Source organism: Zonotrichia albicollis, chromosome 30, assembly GCF_047830755.1.
Source record: "Zonotrichia albicollis isolate bZonAlb1 chromosome 30, bZonAlb1.hap1, whole genome shotgun sequence".
Classification (NCBI taxonomy): Eukaryota; Metazoa; Chordata; class Aves; order Passeriformes; family Passerellidae; genus Zonotrichia; species Zonotrichia albicollis.
The window spans coordinates 4,773,886-4,792,891 of NC_133848.1; the positions used below are offsets into that span (position 1 = coordinate 4,773,886).

Genomic DNA, 19,006 nt, shown 5'->3' on the forward strand with positions numbered 1-19,006 from the left:
GGCTGTGGGGGAGCTGTGTGGGGTGACAGTGGGGTCCACAGGGTCTCCATAGGGGATCTATAGGATTCCATAGGGGCTCTATAGGGGATCTATAGGATTCCATAGGGGCTCTATAGGGTCTCCATAGGGTTCCATAGGTCTCTAGAGAGGATCTGTAAAGTCTCTATAGGGTTCTATATGGCTCTCTATAGGGTCTCTGCAGGGTCTCTATAGGGTTCCATAGGGTGTCTATAGGTTCTCTGTAGGGTCTCCATAGGGTTCTACAGGGCTCTATAGGGTTCCATAGGGAGGGTCTCTGTAGGGTCTCTATAGGGTTTCTCTCGGTAGGGTTCTCTATAGGGTTTCTATGGGGTCTCTATAGGGTTTCTATAGGGTCTCTATGGGGTTTCTATGGGGTCTCTATGGGGTCTCTATGGGGTCTCTATAGGGTCTCTATAGGGTCTCTATACGGTTTCTATAGGGTTTCTATGGGGTCTCTATAGGGTTTCTATAGGGTCTCTATAGGATCTCTATGGGGTCTCTATAGGGTCTCTATGGGGTCTCTATACGGTTTCTATAGGGTCTCTATAGGGTTTCTATGGGGTCTCTATCGGGTTTCTCTCCGCAGCGCTCCACACCGCTCCCTTCCGGTCTCTCAGGCCCCGCCCCCGGAAGCGGGGAAACCCGGAAGAGCCGTGACGTCCTGGCGGTGGGCGGGGCTGCGGCGTGCGCGGGTCCGAGCAGGGCTGGGGACAGGGAGGGGACACGGGGGGGACACAGGGGGGACAGAGCGGGGGGACAGGGAGGGGACAGAGCGGGAAGGGCCGGGCAGGGGGGACAGAGCGGGACAAGGACTCGGGGGGGACACGGTGACATTGGCTGGGGGCGGGGCGGACGGGTGACGTCACGGGCAGCGGGGCGGGGGCTGGTGTGACAGCGGTGGTGACATCACCGGCGGGTGTGACAGCACGGCTGACGTCACTGACCAGGTGTGACAGCAGCAGTGACGTCGGCAGCGAGTTCAGTGGCTGGTGTGACATCGCCAATGTCACCAGGAACCAGGTGTGACATCACCGGCCGTGTGTGACATCACCAGTGACATCACCAACCAGGTGTGACATCCCCAGCGTCACTACACTGCACGTGTGACACCAGCAGTGACATCATTGTCCCTGTGTGATGTCACTGAGCACCGTGACACACTGGTGTTGTCACCGCCATCCCTGCAGGTGACCCTGGTGACATTGTAGTGACACCACGGTGACACTGCGGTGACATTGTGGTGTCATCACAGTGACATCGCGGTGACATTGCTATGACATTGCTGTGACATTGCAGGGAGGTCGCAGTGACGTCGCGGTGACATTGTGGCGACATTGCTGTGACATTATGATGACATCACAGTGACATCACGGTGACATCGTGGTGTCATTGCGGTGACCTCGTGGTGACATCTCGGTGACAACCCGGTGACATCACAGTTGCTTCCCGGTGACGTCGCGGTGCCATCCCGGTGACATTGCGGTGACATCTCGGTGCCAGGTGCCACCCCGGCCATGCTGCGCGGTGCCCGGGCGCTGGCCCTGTTCCTGTCCCCTGTCCCCTGTCCCCGGCGCCGCTGCCACCGTCCGTGTCCCCCCCCACGGGACCTGGCTGTCCCCAACGCCGGCTGGAGCGAGCGCATGAGGGAGCGGCACCGGGAGCTGCTGGAGTGGGCGCGGGACGAGGGCTGGACACGGGTGCCGAGCTACCGACAGTACCTGCCCCGTGAGTGACATTGTCACTGTGTCATTGTCATTGTCACTGTGTCATTGTCATTGTGTCATTGTCTTTGTAACCTGTGTCATTGTGTCATTGTGTCATTGTGTCATTGTGTCATTGTGTCATTGTGTCATTGTGACCTGTGTCACTGTGTCATTGTCATTGTCCTGGGCATAGGACGAGGGCTGGACACGGGTGCCGAGCTACCGACAGTACCTGCCCCGTGAGTGACATTGTCACTGTGTCATTGTCATTGTCACTGTGTCATTGTCATTGTGTCATTGTCTTTGTAACCTGTGTCATTGTGTCATTGTCACTGTGTCACTGTGTCATTGTCATTGTCCTGGGCATGGGGCGAGGGCTGGACACGGGTGCCGAGCTACCGACAGTACCTGCCCCGTGAGTGACACTGGCACTGTCACCTGTGTCATTGTCACTGTGTCATTGTCACTGTCACTGTGTCATTGTCTTTGTAACCTGTGTCACTGTATCACTGTCATTGTCACTGTCACTGTGTCACCATGGGCACAGCTGCTGAGCTACCAGAGATACTGTCCCTGTGAGTGACACTGTCATTGCCATTGTCACCTGTCACCTGTGTTACTGTCGCTGTGTCACTGACACCTGTTGCTGTCACCTGTGTCACCGTGTCACCCATGTGACCTGTGTCACCATGTCACTGTGTTACTGTGTCACCCGTGTCACCACTGTCACCTGTGTCACCGTGTCACTGTCACTGTGTCACCTGTATTACCTCTGTCACCTGTGTCACCCGTGTCACCTCTGTCACCTGTGTCACCATGTCCCCGATGTCACCTAACACTGCCTGTGTAGGTCCCTATGTCATCATTGTCCCCAGTGTCCCCAGCCCCTGCAGTGTCCCCAGCCCGGTGACAGCGCTGTCCCTGCAGAGATGCTGGTGCAGCCCGGTGCCGGTGCCGGTGACAGGGACAGGGACAGGGACACGCGGCTGTTCCCGAGGGCCATCGAGGGCGACGGGGACGGCTTCGAGTTTGTCACCTTCATGAGTGTCCCCAAGGGCCGCCTGCGCTGCCTCTGCCAGCTGGGGCCCTTCCTCGAGGGACACCCGGGGTGAGTGACACCCACTGTCACCCAGTGTCACTTATTGTCACCTCCTGTCACCCATTGTCACCCACTGTCACCTACTGTCACCTGTTGTCACCTCCTGTGCCAGCTGGGGCCCTTCCTCAAGGGACACCCGGGGTGAGTGACACCCAGTGTCACCCAGTGTCACCCATTGTCACCCACTGTCACCTACTGTCATCCATTGTCACCCAGTGTCACCCATTGTCGCCCATTGTCACCTACTGTCATGTACTGCCACCTATTGTCACCCATTGTCACCTACTGTGCCAGCTGGGGCCCTACCTCGAGGGACACCCGGGGTGAGTCACTGTCACCCATTGTCACCCGTTGTCACCCATTGTCACCCATTGTCCCCTACGGTCAGCTGTTGTCATGTACTGTCACCTGCTGTCACCTCCTGTGGCACCTGGGGTGAGTGTCACCCATTGTCACCTAATGTCATTGTACTGCCACCCATTGTCACCTCCTGTCCTCTGTGTGACGCTGCTGCCACCTGTCTGTCACTCCCATGTCCCTTGATGTCCCTCTCGTGTCACCCCTGCTGTGCCCATGTCCCCAATGTCCCTCCCCAATGTCCTCCTGCTGTCCCCAGTGTCTCCTTTTGTCCCCAGTGTTTCCAGTGTCCCCAATGTCCCCCAGCTGTCCCTGTTTCCCACTGTCCCCCTGATGTCCCCAATATCCCCGTGCTGTCCCCGATGTCCCCCTGATATCCCCAATGTCCCCAGTGTCCCCTTTTGTCCCTGCTGTCCCCCTTTTGTCCCCAATGTCCTATGCTGTCCCTGCTGTCCCGGCTGTCCCCCAATGTCCCCTTTTGTCCCCAATGTCCTGTGCTGTCCCTGCTGTCCCCATGCCCCCCCAGTGTCTCCTTGCTGTGCCTGCTGTCCCCAATGTCCCCAGTTTTGTCCCCAATGTCCCCCTGCTCTTCCTGCTATCCCTCTGCTGTCCCCGATGTCCCCAGTGTCCCCGTGCTGTGCCTGCTGTCCCCAACGTCCCCAATGTCCCCATGCTGTGCCTGCTGTCCCCAATGTCCCCAATTTTGTCCCCAATGTCCCTCTGCTGTTCCTGCTGTCCCAGTGTCCCCATGTCCCCTTGCTGTCCCCAGTGTCCCCAGTTTTGTCCCCAGTGTCCCCCTGCTCTTCCTGCTATCCCTCTGCTGTCCTCGATGTCCCCAGTGTCCCCTTTGATCCTCAATGTCCCTGTGTCCCCATGCTGTGCCTGCTGTCCCCAGTGTCCCCAATGTCCCCAATGTCCCCATGTCCCCATGCTGTGCCTGCTGTCCCTGCTGTCCCCAGCTGTCCCCAACGTCCCCGTGTCCCCAGGCTGGCGCACGGCGGTGCCATCGCCACCCTCATTGACACCTCGCTGGGGACGCTGGCGCTGGCGGTGGCCGGGCGGGTGGTGACAGCCAACCTGAGCATCAACTACCTGGAGTGAGTGCCACTGTCCCCACGCTGTCCCCAAGGTGTCCCCAAGGGACAGGGGTGTCCCCAGAGAGGGCCTGAGTGTCCCCAGGGGTGTCTCAAATGTCCCCAAAGGGCCAGGGGTGTCCCCAAGGGACAGGGGTGTCCCCAGAGAGGGCCTGAGTGTCCCCAGGGGTGTCTCAAATGTCCCCAAGGGTGGCTTGAGTGTCCCCAAAGGGTCAGGGGTGTCTCCAAGGAGGCTCTGAATGTCCCCAAGGTGTCCCCAAGGGTGTCCCCAAGGGACAGGGGGTGTCCCCAAGAAGGGTCTGAGTGTCCCCAAAGGGTCAGGAGGTGTCCCCAAGGGTGTCTCAAATGTCCCCAAGAAGGGTCTGAGTGTCCCCAGGGGTGTCTCAAATGTCCCCAAAGGACCAGGGGTGTCCCCAAAGGGTCAGGAGGTGTCCCCAGGGGTGTCTCAAATGTCCCCAAAGGTGGTATGAGTGTCACCAAAGGGTCAGGGTATGTCATCCAGGAGGGGTCTGAGTGTCCCCAAGGTGTCCCCAAGGGTGTCTCAATTGTCCCCAAAGGTGACCTGAGTGTCCCCAGGGCAGGGGACACACACCCAGGGGGACACAAAGGGACATGAGAGTGACAGGGGACACCGGAGTGACCGGGGGGGGGGCACAAGGGGAGGGACAAGGGGACACAAGGTGGCACTGGGGTGACACACAAGGGACATGGCAGTGACCAGGGGGACACTGAGGTGACCGGGGTGGAGGACATAAGGGGACACTGGGGGCTCTGACAGTGACAGAGTGGCACGGGGGGGCTCTGATGTCACTGTGTGTCCCCACTGTCCCCAGGCCTGTCCTGCTGCTCTCGGTGCTCCTGCAGCACAGGGGCTGTGACAGTGACAGGGTGACACAGAGGTGACACGGGGGGGGCAGTGACAGTGACAGGGGTGGCACAGGGGGGCTCTGGTGTCACTGTGTGTCCCCTGTGTCACTGTGTGTCCCCAATGTCCCCTCCTGTCCCCAGGCCCGTCCCGCTGCTCTCGGTGCTCCTGCAGCACAGGGGGTGACACAGAGGTGACATGGGGGGCCATGGCAGTGACAGGGTGACACGGAGGGGCTGTGACAGTGACAGAGGTGGCACGGGGAGCCCTGGTGTCACTGTGTGTCCCCAATGTCCCCTCCTGTCCCCAGGCCCGTCCCGCTGCTCTCGGTGCTCCTGCTCGAGGCGTTCCTGCAGCGCCACCAGGGCCGGAAGCTCTTCCTGGGCTGTGACCTGTGGGACGCTGAGGGGACAACGCTGCACGCCAAGGCCACCGGTGAGGGGACATTGGGGACATTGGGGACAGCCTGGGGACACTGGGGACATTGGGGGCAGCCTGGGGACACTGGGGACATTGGGGACATTGGAGACATTGGGGACATTGGGGACAGCCTGGAGACAGCCTGGGGACATTGGGGACACTGGGGACAACGCACGCCAAGGCCACCGGTGAGGGGACATTGGGGACATTGGGGACAGCCTGGGGACATTGGGGACAGCCTGGGGACACTGGGGACATTTGGGAAATGGGGACATCAGGGACATTGGGACATTGGGGACAACGCTGCACACCAAAGCCACCGGTGAGGGGACATTGGGGACACTATGGGGACACTGGGGACATTTGGGAAATGGGGACATCAGGGACATTGGGACATTGGGGACAACGCTGCACACCAAAGCCACCGGTGAGGGGACATTGGGGACACTATGGGGACATTGGGGACACTGGGGACATTTGGGACATGGGGACATCAGGGACACTGGGAACAGCCTGGGGACATCAGGGACACTGGGAACAGCCTGGGGACATTGGAGACACTGGGGACATGGGGGACATTGGGGACAGCCTGGGGACACTAGGGACACTGGGACATTGGGGACATTGGGGACAGCCTGGGGACACTAGGGACACTGGGGACATTGAAGACACTATGGGGACATTGGAGACACTATGGGGACATTGGGGACACCAGGGACATTGGGACATTGGGGACACTGGGGACATCAGGGACATTGGGACATTGGGGACAACGCTGCACGCCAAGGCCATCGGTGAGGGACACTGGGGACAGCCTGGGGACACATCTGGGGACACACTGGGGGGGGGGTGGGGACACATTTGGGGACACTGTGGGTCCCCCACCTGAGGTGTCCCCTCTGTCCCCAGGGCTCTTCATCCAGCAGGACCTGCCCAAGGAGCCACCACGGGGAGGGGACAGTGGCCGGTGACTGTCACCCGTGCCACCTGTGCCACCTCCTCTGCCACCTCCTGTGCCACCCTCGGTGCCCTCCCTGTCCCTCAGTGCCACCCCTGGGTGTCCCTAAATGTCCCCCCCCCCATGTCCCCAAGTGTCCCCAAGTGTCCCCGTGCCCATCACGGCCGCTGCCACCACCCCTCGTGTCCCTCGTGTCACTTTGGGGTCCTGGGAGGGGGATTTGGGTGGGGACACCCCAAAATTGGGAAATTTGGGGTCCCTGTACCGGAAAATTGGAAATTTGGGGACTTTGGGAGGTTCCCGTACCCCAAAATTGAGTCCAGGGGGAGTTTGGGGTCCCTGTACCCCAAAATTGGGAACTCTGGGGTCTCTGAACCCCAAAATTGGGAAATTTGGGTCCCTGTACCTAAAAATGGGAAATTTGGGGTCCCTACACCCCAAACTGGGAACATTGGGGGATCCCCGTACCCCAAAACTGAGCCAGGGGGGAGTTCGGGGTCTCTGAACCCCAAAATTGGGAAATTGGGGTCTCTGAACCCCAAAATTGAGAACTTTGGGGTCTCTGAACCCCAAAAGTTGGAGCTTTGGGGGCTCGGGGGTCCCTGTACCCCACAAATGGGAACTTTGGGGTCTCTGTACACCGAAATTGGGAAATTTGGGGTCCCTGTATCCAAAAAATGGGAAATTTGGGGTCCCTGTATCCAAAAAATGGGAAATTTGGGGTCCCTACACCCCAAACTGGGAACATTGGGGGGGTCCCCGTCCCCCAAAATTGAGTCCAGGGGGGAGTTCGGGGTCTCCGAACCCCAAAATTGGGAACTTTGGGAAGTCAAGGGTTCCCTGTACCCCAAAATTTGGGCAATTTGGGGTCCCTGTACCCCAAAATTGGCAGCTCTGGAGTCCTTGCACCCCAAAATTTGGGAAATTTGGGAGGATTTGGGGTCGCCCCGCCCCCCCCCATCCCTTCCGTGCCTCAGTTTCCCTGCGGGGCAATTCGGAAATTTCCCGCGGTTTTTTTGGGTTTTTTTTATTTTGGGGGGGGGGGGGGGGGAGGGGCAGGATGCCGGGGGGGGGGAGGGGCGGGGACATTGGGGGGGTGGGGGAAGGGCGGGGACAATTTTTGGGGGGGGTGGGGGGAGCCCCGAGGCCTTAAAGGGGCCGCGCCCGGGTTGGGGCTGGGAGGGAAGCGGAGCCATGAGAGGTGCGGGGCACGCGCGTGTGCAAGGGGGGGGGCAGGGTGGGTGTGCAAGGGGGGGGGTCTGGGAACGCGGGTGAGTGTGCAAGGAGGGGGTTTGAGTGAGTGTGCACCCCCAGGCGTGCAAGGATTTGGGTAAGTGTGCAAGGTGGGGGGGTCTGGGAGTGCAGGCGGGCGTGCAAGGATGGGTTGGAGCGAGCGTGCAAGGGGAGGGAGCCCGCAGGGGGTGTGCAAAGAGGGGGTGGGGGGTGTTTGCACATGCGTGTGCAAGGGCAGCGTGGGTTGGGGTTTGCAGCGGGTGCACACGCGTGTGAGCAGGTGGGTTTGGGGGTGTGGGGGGCGCATGAGTGTGTCATGGGCTGTATGGGTGTGTCACGGGGTGTGGGGGTGTGTCACAGGCTGTACACACCTGTTATGGGGCACACACGTGTGTCACAGGCTGCACGGGTGTGTCACGGGGCACACGGGTGTGTCACGGGCTGCACACGCGTGTTTCAAGGTGCACACGTGTGTCACAGCATGCACGGGTGTGTCATGGGCTGCACACGCATGTTTTGTCATGCACAGGTGTGTCACAGGGCACACACGCGTGTCACAGGGCACACACGCGTGTCACAGGCCGTACAAGCCTGTTGGGGGCACACGGGTGTGTCACGGGCTGCACATGCGTGTTTCACACTGCACACGTGTGTTACAGCATGCACATGCGTGTCGCAGGGCACACGGGTGTGTCACGGGCTGCACACGCTGGTTTGGGGTGTACATGTGTGTTTTGGGTAGCACAGGTGTGTCATGGGCTGCACACGCGTGTTTCAAGGTGCACATGTGTGTCACAGGCTGTACAGGTGTGTCACGGGACTCACACACGTGTCACAGTCTGCACGCCTGTTTCAGGGTGTACAGGTGTGTCACGGGCTGCACACGCGTGTCAGAGTGTGCACGGGTGTGTCACAGGCTGCACACGCCCGTTTCAGGCTGCACACGTGTGTTTCAGTGTGCACACGTGTGTCACCGGTCACACCCGTGTGTCACAGGTCACACACCCGTGTCACACATCCCACATGCGTGTCACAGGTCCCACACACGTGTCAGGCGTCACACGTGTGTCACAGGCTGTCACCCGTGTCACACTCTCACACATGTGTCACAGCCTGTCACACACATGTCACAGCCCCACACGCATGTGCCAGGTGTCACACATGTGTCACACACGTGTCCCCGCGTGTCCCCGCTCCCCCCGCGCACCTGCGGGTCCCTCCCTTGATGTGGCGCCGGGGGGGACCCGGGGGGGACCCTGCGGTGACAACGGCGGCGACGCGCAGGTGGCACCGCGACAGCGCCGCAGCCCCCCGGGAAACGGGCACGGGGCGCTGGGGACGCTCCGGGTGCCCTCTGTGTGCCCATTGTCCCCTTTGTGTCCTTGCTGTCCCCTCTGTGTCCTCATTGTCCCCTTTGTGTCCCCTCCGTGTCCCCAGCGCTGTCCCCGCTGTCCCTTCTCTGTCCCCTCCCTGTCTCCGCTGTCCCCCCCGTGTCCCCATTGCCTACTCCGTGTCGCCATTGTCCCATCTCTGTGCTCTCTGTGTCACCTCCGTGTCCCCAGCGCTGTCCCCTCCCTGTCCCCCCGGTGTCCCCTCCGTGTCCCTTCTGTGTCCCCGGTGTCCCCCCGTCTCCCATTGTCCCCTCCTTGTCCCCGGTGTCCTCTCCATGTCCCCTCCCTGTCCCCCCATTGCCCCCTCCCTGTCCCCTCCGTGTCCCCATTGTGCCCTCCGTGTCCCCTCTGTGTCCCCGGTGTCCCCCCGTCTCCCATTGTCCCCTTCTTATCCCTGGTGTCCCCTCCATGTCCCTTCTGTGTCCCCCATTGTCCTCTTCCTGTCCCCGCTGTCCCCTCCGTATCCCCTTTGTGTCCCCTCCGTGTCCCTTCTGTGTCCCCCATTGTCCCCTCCCTGTCCCCAGCGCTGTCCCCTCCGTGTCCCCATTGCCCCCTCCCTGTCCCCCCCGGTGTCCCCTCCCTGTCCCCTCCGTGTCCCCCCCATTGTCCCCTCCCTGTCCCCGCTGTCCCCTCCGTGTCGCGGTGCCCGAGGGGACCCCGGGGTGTCCCCAGGGCTTGTGGGGACAGGGAGGTGACAGCGCCCGAGGTGATGGGACTGGGGGGGACTGGAGATGGGGATGGCGGATACTGGTGAGGGGTTGTGCGTCCCAGTTCCATACTGGTGTGTCCCAGTGCGTCCCAGTTCCATACTGGTGTGTCCCAGTGTGTCCCAGTTTGTTCCCAGTCTGTTACTGGTGTGTCCCAGTTCGATACTGGTGTGTCCCAGTGTTTCCCAGTTTGTTCCCAGTTCGTTACTGGTGTGCCCCAGTGTGTAACTGTTATGTCCCAGTGTGTTACTGGTGTGCCCCAGTGTGTCCCAGTCCCTTACTGGTGTGTCCCAGCTCATTCCCAGTCCGTCCCAGTCCCTTACTGGTGGCACTGGTGCAGTTGCCGCTCCCGCCGGGTGCCGCCGGTGCCGGGAGGAGACACCGGGCAGGGACACCCCCAGTGTCCCCAGTGCTCCCAGTGCCCCCAGTATCCCCAGTGCTCCCAGTGCTCCCAGTGTCCCCAGTGTCCCCCAGTGTCCCCAGTGCTCCCAGTGCTCCCAGTGCTCCCAGTGTCCCCAGTGCTCCCAGTGTCCCCAGTGTCCCAGTGTCCCCAGTATCCCCAGTGTCCCCAGTCCGGCGGGTGCCGGTGGGACTGAGGTGCCCCCGGTGTTTCCCGGTGCCCCAGATCCCCCCGGTACCCGCGGAATCCCCGGTGCTCCCGAGGGCTGCGGTGTCCCCGGGACCACCGGTACCGCCGGTTCCCCGGTACCAACAATACCGCCGGTTCCCCGGTACCACCGGTACCGCCGGTTCCCCGGTACCACCAGTACCGCCGGTTCCCCGGTACCACCAGTACCGCCGGTTCCCCGGTTTCCCGGTGCTGTGGGTGCCCCGGTGCCCCCAGTTTTCCCCATTCCCCGGTGTCCCCGGTGCTCCCGGTTCTCCCAGTTCCCCTAAATGCGGTGCTTGCCCCAGATTCCCCGGTACCCGCCGTTCCCGTGAGTGCCCCCGGTGCCCCCAGTTCTCCCGGTTCCCCGGTGCCCCCGGTGCCCTCCGCCCGCCGCTTCCCGGCACGGGCTGAGTAATTCGGGGCGCGGGGCTGACTCAGCGCCCCCAAACCCGGGCTCCGGTACCCCCGGTACCCCCCGGTAACCCCCGGGCCCCCCCCGGACCGGATGCGCGGGCGGCGCCGGCCCCAAAAAACTGGGGCAGGAGGAAAAGGGGACGGGGGGAGCGAGCGGGGGTGACACACGTGTGGGGGGTGTCACGTGTGTCCGTGGGGTGTCACACGTGTGTAGGGTGTCACGTGTGTCCGGGGTGTCAGGTGTGTGTCCGTGGGGTGTCACACGTGTCCCGGGGGTGACATGTGAGTGGGGTGTCACACGTCTGGGGGTGACACGCTGGTGGCGGGGTTGACACACGTGTCCGGGGTTGTCACGCGTGTCTGGGGGGGGTCACATGTGTGACATGTGTGACACGCATGTCCAGGTGTGTCACATGCGTGTGCAGCTGTGCAAGGGCCTTGCACAAGTGCCAGTACCAGTCCAGGGCCATACTGGGATCTCACCAGTGCTGTACTGGGAGCTCTCTAGTCCCATACTGGGCCATACTGGGAGCTCCTCAGTCCCATACTGGGATCTCCCCAGTTCCATACTGGGAGCTCTCTAGTCCCATACTGGGCCATACTGGGATCTCCCCAGTTCCATACTGGGCCATACTGGGATCTCCCCAATCCCATACTGGGATCTCCCCAGTCCTGTACTGGTCCATACTGGGATCTCCCCAGTCCCATACTGGGATCTCCCCAGTTCCATACTGGGATCTCCCCAGTTCCATACTGGGCCATACTGGGATCTCCCCAGTTCCATACAGGGATCTCCCCAGTCTCATACTGGGATCTCCCCAGTCCCATACTGGTCCATACTGGGATCTCCCCAGTCCCGTACTGGGCCCCGCGCGTTTCCTGCCCCAGGGCTGTGTCCCAGTTGTGGCTTTGTGGCTCCGGCAGCGCCACCACAGGGTGACAGGGGGACACCATTGGGGACATTGGGGACACCATTGGGGACACCATTGGGGACACCATTGGGGACATTGGGGACACTGGGAACCCCCCAGCCCAGGGGTGGCACTGGAGCCCGCTGTGACCACAGGGGACAGTGGGTGTGACACCGTGGGTGGCACAGGTGACACAGGAAGCCACGGGGTGACGTCAGCACGGAGGGGACACGGGGGTGGCAGCGGCCACGGGGGACCGGGAGGTGACACGCGAAGCTGTGGGTGACACGTGAGGACACAGGGGACGTGTCCCACTGGTGACGCGTGAGGCCACGGGTGACACTCGCTCCTAAAGGTGACACAGAAGTCCATAGGTGGCACCTGGTCCCACAGGTGACACTCGGTCCCACGGGTGACACACGAGCCCATGGGGACACCTGAACCACGGCAGGACAGGGGTGGCACTGTGGGTGCCACAGGAGCCTGGTGACAGGGACCCCGTGCCCGTGTCCCCATGCCAATGTCCCAATGTCCCCATGCCAGTGTCCCCGTGTCAGTGTCCCCGTGTCAGTGTCCCCATGCCAGTGTCCCCGTGTCAGTGTCCCCGTGTCAGTGTCCCAATGTCCCTGTGCCAGTGTCCCCGTGTCAGTGTCCCAATGTCCCCGTCCCAGTGTCCCCGTGTCAGTGTCCCCGTGTCAGTGTCCCCGTGTCAGTGTCCCCGTGTCAGTGTCCCCGTGTCCCCCCAGCCCACATCGAGGTGATTCCCTGCAAGATCTGCGGGGACAAATCCTCCGGGGTGCACTACGGGGTCATCACCTGCGAGGGCTGCAAGGTGACACGGGGGGGACACGGGGGGACATTGGGGATATGGGGACATATGGAGACATTGGGGACATGGTGATATGGGGACATGGGGACATGAGGGGAGGACATGGGGACATGGGGGATATGGGGGAACTTGGGGACATTGGGGACACAAGGACATGAGGGGAGACATGGGGACTTTGGGGAGCAGGGGGACATTGGGACAAGGGGGACATTGGGGACAAGGGGGGACATGGGGACATGGAGGAATATGTGGACAATGGGGGACATTGCGGACACGAGGACATGAGGGGGGACATGGGGGACATTGGGGACATGGGGACAAGGGGGGACATGGGGACATGGAGGAATATGGGGACAATGGGGGACATTGCGGACACGAGGACATGAGGGGGGACATGGGGATATGGGGGGACAATGGGGACATTGGGGACATGGGGACATTGGGGACATGGGGATATGGGGACAAGGGGGGACTTGGGGACATGGGTGGCAGAATATGGCGACAATGGGGGACACTGGGGACACGAGGACATGAGCAGAGACATGGGGACCTTGGGGAGCAAAAGGACCTTGGGGGGACATTGGGGACATGGGGACATTGGAGACATGGGGACAAGGAGACATGGCAGAATATGGCGACAATCGGGGACACTGGAGACACGAGCAGGGACATGGTGAGCAGAATGACATTGGGGGGACATTGGGACACTGGGGACATGGGCACATTGGGGACAAGGGGGGACATGGGGAAATGGGGACATGGAGGAATATGGGGACATTGGGGACACGAGGGGGGACGTGGGGACCTACGGGACATTGGGGGGACATTGGGGTTGTGTGGGATATGAGGACATTGAGACAGGGGGTGTCACGGGTGGGTGTGGGGGCACCACGGGTGACACGGGTGACACCGGTGCCACCGCAGGGCTTCTTCCGGCGCAGCGAGCGGCGCGGGCCGAGCCTGGCGTGTCACCGCGGGCAGCGCTGCGACATCGACCGCGCCACCCGCACGCGCTGCCAGCACTGCCGCCTGCAGAAGTGCCTGCGCCTCGGCATGTCCCGCGACGGTGAGTGACACCGCGGGGACAGCGCGGGGACACTGCGGACACCAGGGACTGTCCCTTGGGACATTGCTCTGTGACCCTGGGGACACCGCTCTGCCCCTGGGGACAGCTAGACCGCCCTAGGGACATCAGTCTGGGACCCTGGGGACATCGATCTGTGCCCTTGGGGACAGCTCTACTACCTGGGGACATCGCCCTGTGACCCTGGGGACATCGGGGACTGTCCCTGGGGACAGCTAGAACCCCCTAGGGACATCAATCTGGGACCCTGGGGACATCGATCTGTGACCCTGGGGACAGCTGGACCCACCCCTGGTGTCCCCACATTTGGTGACGCCTGTCCCCCAAAGCTACAGACACCTGTCCCTTCCCCTGGGGACACCTGTCCCCTGTCCCGGTGCCACCTGGGGACAGCCCGAGGTGTCCCTGGGGAAGGGCCGGTGCCGCTCGGTGTCCCCGGTGCCACCCGCGCTGTCCCCTCTGTCCCCGCAGCCGTCAAGTTCGGCCGCATGTCCAAGAAGCGGCGGGACCGGCTGCAGGCGGAGGTGCTGGAACAGCTGGAAAAGCGGGAAAAGAACCGGGAACAAAACCGGGAACAGACCCGGGAAAACCGGGAACAAAACCGGGAACAAAACCGGGAACAGACACGGGAAAACCGGGAACAAAACCGGGACCACCGGGAACGGCCGGAAAACCGGGAAAAATGGGAAAAGGGGGAAAAATGGGAAAAGCGGGATCAGGACCGGGCGGCTCCGGTGCCACCGCAGCCCCCCCCGTTGGGGCGCTGTCCCCCGCTGTCCCCCGCTGTCCCCGCGGGCTGTCCCAGCAGGGCGTGGCCCGCGGAGGAGGCGACAAGGAGGGGACAGGACGGGGACAGCGCGGGGACAGCGGGGACAGGGCTGGTGCCTCTGCCCGGTGCTGGCGGCGTCCCGGAGTCACCGGCGGGGCTGGAGATCGGTGAGTGGCACCGGGACTGTCACCTGCGGGGGTGGCAGTGTCACCTGCGGGGGTGGCACCTCGGGATGTCACTGTGGGTGCTCCATGGTGGTGGCACCTGGCTCTGTCATCCCCCAGATGCCACCACGCTGGTGACTTCTTATCCATCAAGGCCACACACCGGGCCACCCTCCCTGTCCCCACGGCTGTCCCCAAGCCCTGAATGTCCCCTCAGAGCCGGTGACCCAGTGTCCTGCTGTCACACCGTGTCACCCCAGTGTCCTGCTGTCACACCGTGCCACCCCCGTGTCCCCTCAGAGCTGCTGACACAGAGTGTCCTGCTGTCACACCGTGCCACCTGCCACCCCCGTGCCGAGGACATCCAGGGCCACCGCTGGGCCACCTTCAGCCCCGAGGAGATCCGCGCCTACCAGAGCCAGGTGACACGGCTGTCCCCAAGGGTGGATGACACGGCTGTCCCCAGGGGTGGGTGACACAGGGGGTGACACGGCTGTCCCCAGAGAGGGGTGACACAGCTATCCCAGAGAGGGGTGACACGGCTGTCCCCAGGGATGGGTGAGTGACACGGGGGTGACACAGCTGTCCCCAGAGATGGGTGACACGGCTGTCCCCAGGGTGGGTGACACAGCTATCCCAGAGAGGGGTGACACAGCTATCCCAGAGAGGGGTGACACAGCTGTCCCCAGAGATGGGTGACACGGCTGTCCCCAGGGGCGGGTGGGTGACACGGCTGTCCCCAGAGATGGGTGAGTGACACAGGGGTGACACGGCTGTCCCCAAGGGCGGGTGGGTGACGCGGCTGTCCCCAGGGTGGGTGACACGGCTGTCCCCAGCGGTGACACGGGGGTCCCGCTGTGTCCCGCAGCCCATGGCCGCCATGTGGCAGCGCTGTGCCCGCCGTGTCACCGAGGCCATCGAGCGCGTGGTGGAGTTCGCCAAGCGCATGCGCGGTTTCCTGCAGCTCAGCCAGCACGACCAGATCGTCCTGCTCAAGGCGGGTACGCGGCCACCGCCGTGTCCCCGTGGCACTGTCACCAAGCCAGAGCCACCCCGGGCCCTGGTGTGCGCTCACAGGGACGCCCCGGGCCATTGTCACCAGCCCCAGGGACACTGCATCGCATTGTCACCAGCCCCAGGGCCACCCTGTGCTCTTGTCACCAGCCCCAGGGACATCCCACTCCATTGTCCCCAACACCATGGCCACTCCACTCCATTGTCACCAGCCTCAGGGCCACCCCATCTCTGTCCCCACTCCCAGGGCCACCCCACTGCATTGTCCCCAACCCCAGAGCCACCTCATCTCACTGTCCCCAGCCCCAGGGACATCCTGTGCCCTTGTCACCAGCCCCAGGGCCACCTCATCTCACTGTCCCCAAAACCAGGGCCACCCCATTCCATTGTCCCCAGCTCCAGGCCCACCATGACCCCTTGTCCCCAGCCCCAGAGCCACCCCACTGCATTGTCCCCAACCCCAGAGCCACCTCATCTCACTGTCCCCAACACCAGGGCCACCCCACCCCATTGTCCCCAGCCCCAGTCCCTCCATCCTCCCTGCCGAGGTGACAATCCCGTGTGTCCCATGTTGAGGTGACAGTCCCCAAACTCCCCCTCCATCCTCCCTGCCCTTGTGACACCGCCCGGGGCCACCCCCGCCGCCCCCCCCGTGGCCGGTGGCGGTGTCGCCGGTGCCATCCTGGCTGTCCCCTCCCTGTGGCGGTGACAGGTGCCATGGAGGTTGTCCTGCTCCGCATGTGCCGCGCCTTCGATGCCACCACGGGCACGGTGCTGTTCGAGGGCAAACTGGCGGGGCCCGAGCTCTTCCGCTCGCTGGGTAGGGTGGCGACACTTGGGGACACACCCGGGGGACGCTTGGGGACAGCGGTGACACCGCGCTGTCCCCAGGGTGTCCCGAGCTCGTCGCGTCCGTGTTTGATTTCGCGCGGGGGCTGAGCGCGCTGCGCTGCTCCGAGAGCGAGCTGGCGCTGCTGAGCGCGCTGCTGCTGCTCAACGCCGGTCAGCCGCTGTCCCCGAGTGTCCCTGAGTGTCACCGAGTGTCCCCCCGGTGTCCCCACCCCCTGTCCGGTTCCGTGTCCCTGCCCCGTGTCCCTCCCTGTGTGTTCCCCAAATCTGAAATGGGGTTTGTTCCTAGGCGGGGTGGGCGGCGGGGTGTCCCCAAAGTGTCCTCACGGTGTCCCTAAGGTGTCCTTAAGGTGTCCCCAGGGTGTCCCCATAGTGTTCCCAGGATGTCCCCGGGTGTCCCTAAGGTGTTCCCGGGGTGTCCCCGAAGTGTCCTCACAGTGCCCCCAGGGTGTCCCCCAAGGTGTCCCTTAGATGTCCCCAGGGTGTCCCCAGGATGTCCCCAAGGTGTCCCCAAGCTGTCCCTAAGGTGTCCTTAGGGTGTCCCCAAGGTGTCCTCACGGTGTCTTCAGGATATCCCAAAGGTGTCCCCAGGGTGTCCCCAAGGTGTCTCCAAGGTGTTCTCAGGGTGTCCCCAGGGTGTTCCCAAAGTGTCCCCAGGGTGTTCCCAAAGTGTCCCCAAGCTGTCCCTAAGGTGTCCTTAAGGTGTCCTCCAAGGCCTCCTTAAGATGTCCCCACAGTGTCCCCCACACTGTCCCTAGGGTGCCCCCAAACCTCTGTCCGTCTTCCCACACCCCTGTCCATGTCCCCACGTCCTGTCCGTGTCCCTGTCTGTGTCCCCATCCCGCTGTCCCCACACCCTGTCCCCTTTCCCTGTCCCCATCCCGCTGTCCCCATGCCCTGTCCGTGTCCCCACGCCCCTGTCTCCACACCCCGTGGTGTCCCCACGCCCCTTCCATGTCCCCACACCCTGTCCCTGTCCCTGTCCCTGTCCCTGTCCCTGTCCCTGTCCCCGTCCCTGTCCCTGCCCCTGTCCCTGTCCCTGTCCCCGTCCCTGTCCCTGTCCGTGTCCCTGCCCCTGTCCCTGTCCCTGTCCCTGTCCCCGTCCCTGTCCCTGTCCCTGCCCCTGTCCATGTCCCTGTCCGTGTCCCTGTCCGTGTCCCCAGCCGTGTCCCCGCTGTCCCCATGTCCCTGTCCCTGTCCCTGTCCCTGTCCGTGTCCGTGTCCCCAGCCGTGTCGGTGTCCCCGCTGTCCCCATGTCCGTGTCCCCAGCCGTGTCCCCGCTGTCCCCAGGCCGGCCGTGGCTGCAGGACCGCCCGCGGGTGGCGCGGCTGCAGGGACAGATCGATGTCGCCTTCCGGGGGCTGCTGCGCCGGACCCGCCGCGAGGGGATCCTGCCACGGGTGGGGACACCGGGACACCGGGGGGCGACACCGGGGAGGGACACAGGGACATCGAGGGACACCGAGGGAGGAGACAATGGGGACATTGAGGGACACTGAGGGGGGACACAGGGACACCGGGGAGGGGACACCGGGACACCGGGGGGGGACACCGGGACATCGGGAAGGGGACACGGGGACACCGGGGAGGGGACATGGGGATACCGGGACACAGGAACACCGGAGAGGGGACACGGGGACATCGAAGGACACTGAGGAGGGGACACGGGGACACCGGGTTAGGGGACAAGGGGGGACATCGGGGAGGGGACACGGGGACATCGAGGGACAGGGGGAAACCGGGGAAGGAACACGGGGGGACACTGGGGGGTGACACCGAGACACCGGGGAGAGGACACCGGGACATCGAGGGACACGGGGACATCGGGGAGGGGACAAGGAGGGACATGGGGGTCGGGGGGGGGGGGGTCCCTGGAGATCTTTGGGCACGAGGGGGGAATTTGGAGACATTGGGGGCGACCCTGGGTCGGGGGGTTCCCCGCGCGTGTGTCCTTCGGTGTCCCCGCCGTGTCCCCGTTTGTCCCCCGCGGCGTCCCAGCCGTGTCCCCGCCGTGTCCCCGCAGCTGCCCGCCCCGGGCCGGCTCCGCGCTCTGTGCTCGCAGCACCTGGAGCAGGTTCAGGCTTTCCGCCGCCTGCACCCCGCGGGGGTCTCGGCCGCCTTCCCGCCGCTCTACCGGGAGCTCTTCGCCCCCGACGCCACCGATGGCCCCGCGGGGACCCGCTGAGCGCCACCGGGACACCGCCGGGATTACCGCCCCTGCACCTGGGGGTCCTCCCACCCAGGCACCTGCCGGGAATGCGGCGGCGTTTGAGGGCAATAAAGGCGTTTTTGGGGACCGCGTGTCCGTGGGCTCCGTTACGGGGACACGGGGGGACACCGAGAGCGACGTTAGAACCCCGCTATGCTCAGCGCTCCGAGCTTCTATAGGCTGTTATGACTGTCACTCAAATAAGGAGGCGGGCATTCGGGTATTCTGGCTCGCTGATTGGTTCACCTCTCCGTTACTCGCCGCTGATTGGCTGATTTTTTCCCGTTATTTCCCGCCCCCGCATG

General features: G+C 63.3%; 2 protein-coding genes across 4 annotated transcripts; both read left to right on the top strand.

Annotated features, from left to right (window-relative positions):
• The first annotated feature begins 639 nt into the window (after positions 1-639).
• On the top strand, positions 640-6,693 carry LOC141725576 (acyl-coenzyme A thioesterase THEM4-like). 2 transcript variants are annotated; one of them, XM_074529493.1, is made up of 7 exons: positions 640-713; positions 969-1,091; positions 1,318-1,746; positions 2,652-2,832; positions 4,167-4,277; positions 5,450-5,574; positions 6,469-6,693. In XM_074529493.1, the coding sequence occupies exons 3-7, from the start codon at positions 1,536-1,538 to the stop codon at positions 6,528-6,530; spliced, it is 690 nt and encodes a 229-aa protein (XP_074385594.1). In that variant the 5' UTR covers positions 640-713; positions 969-1,091; positions 1,318-1,535; the 3' UTR covers positions 6,531-6,693. The 2 variants fall into 2 exon arrangements, with proteins under 2 accessions (XP_074385594.1, XP_074385595.1); XM_074529494.1 differs by lacking the exon at positions 4,167-4,277.
• Positions 6,694-7,692: 999 nt separating this feature from the next.
• Positions 7,693-18,797, top strand: RORC (RAR related orphan receptor C). 2 transcript variants are annotated; one of them, XM_074529162.1, is made up of 10 exons: positions 7,694-7,718; positions 12,530-12,615; positions 13,537-13,678; positions 14,168-14,632; positions 14,930-15,051; positions 15,498-15,630; positions 16,356-16,463; positions 16,535-16,645; positions 17,783-17,892; positions 18,516-18,797. In XM_074529162.1, the coding sequence occupies exons 1-10, from the start codon at positions 7,712-7,714 to the stop codon at positions 18,675-18,677; spliced, it is 1,446 nt and encodes a 481-aa protein (XP_074385263.1). In that variant the 5' UTR covers positions 7,694-7,711; the 3' UTR covers positions 18,678-18,797. The 2 variants fall into 2 exon arrangements, with proteins under 2 accessions (XP_074385265.1, XP_074385263.1); XM_074529164.1 differs by lacking the exons at positions 16,356-16,463; positions 16,535-16,645 and having other exon boundaries at positions 7,693-7,718.
• The last annotated feature ends 209 nt before the right edge of the window (positions 18,798-19,006 follow it).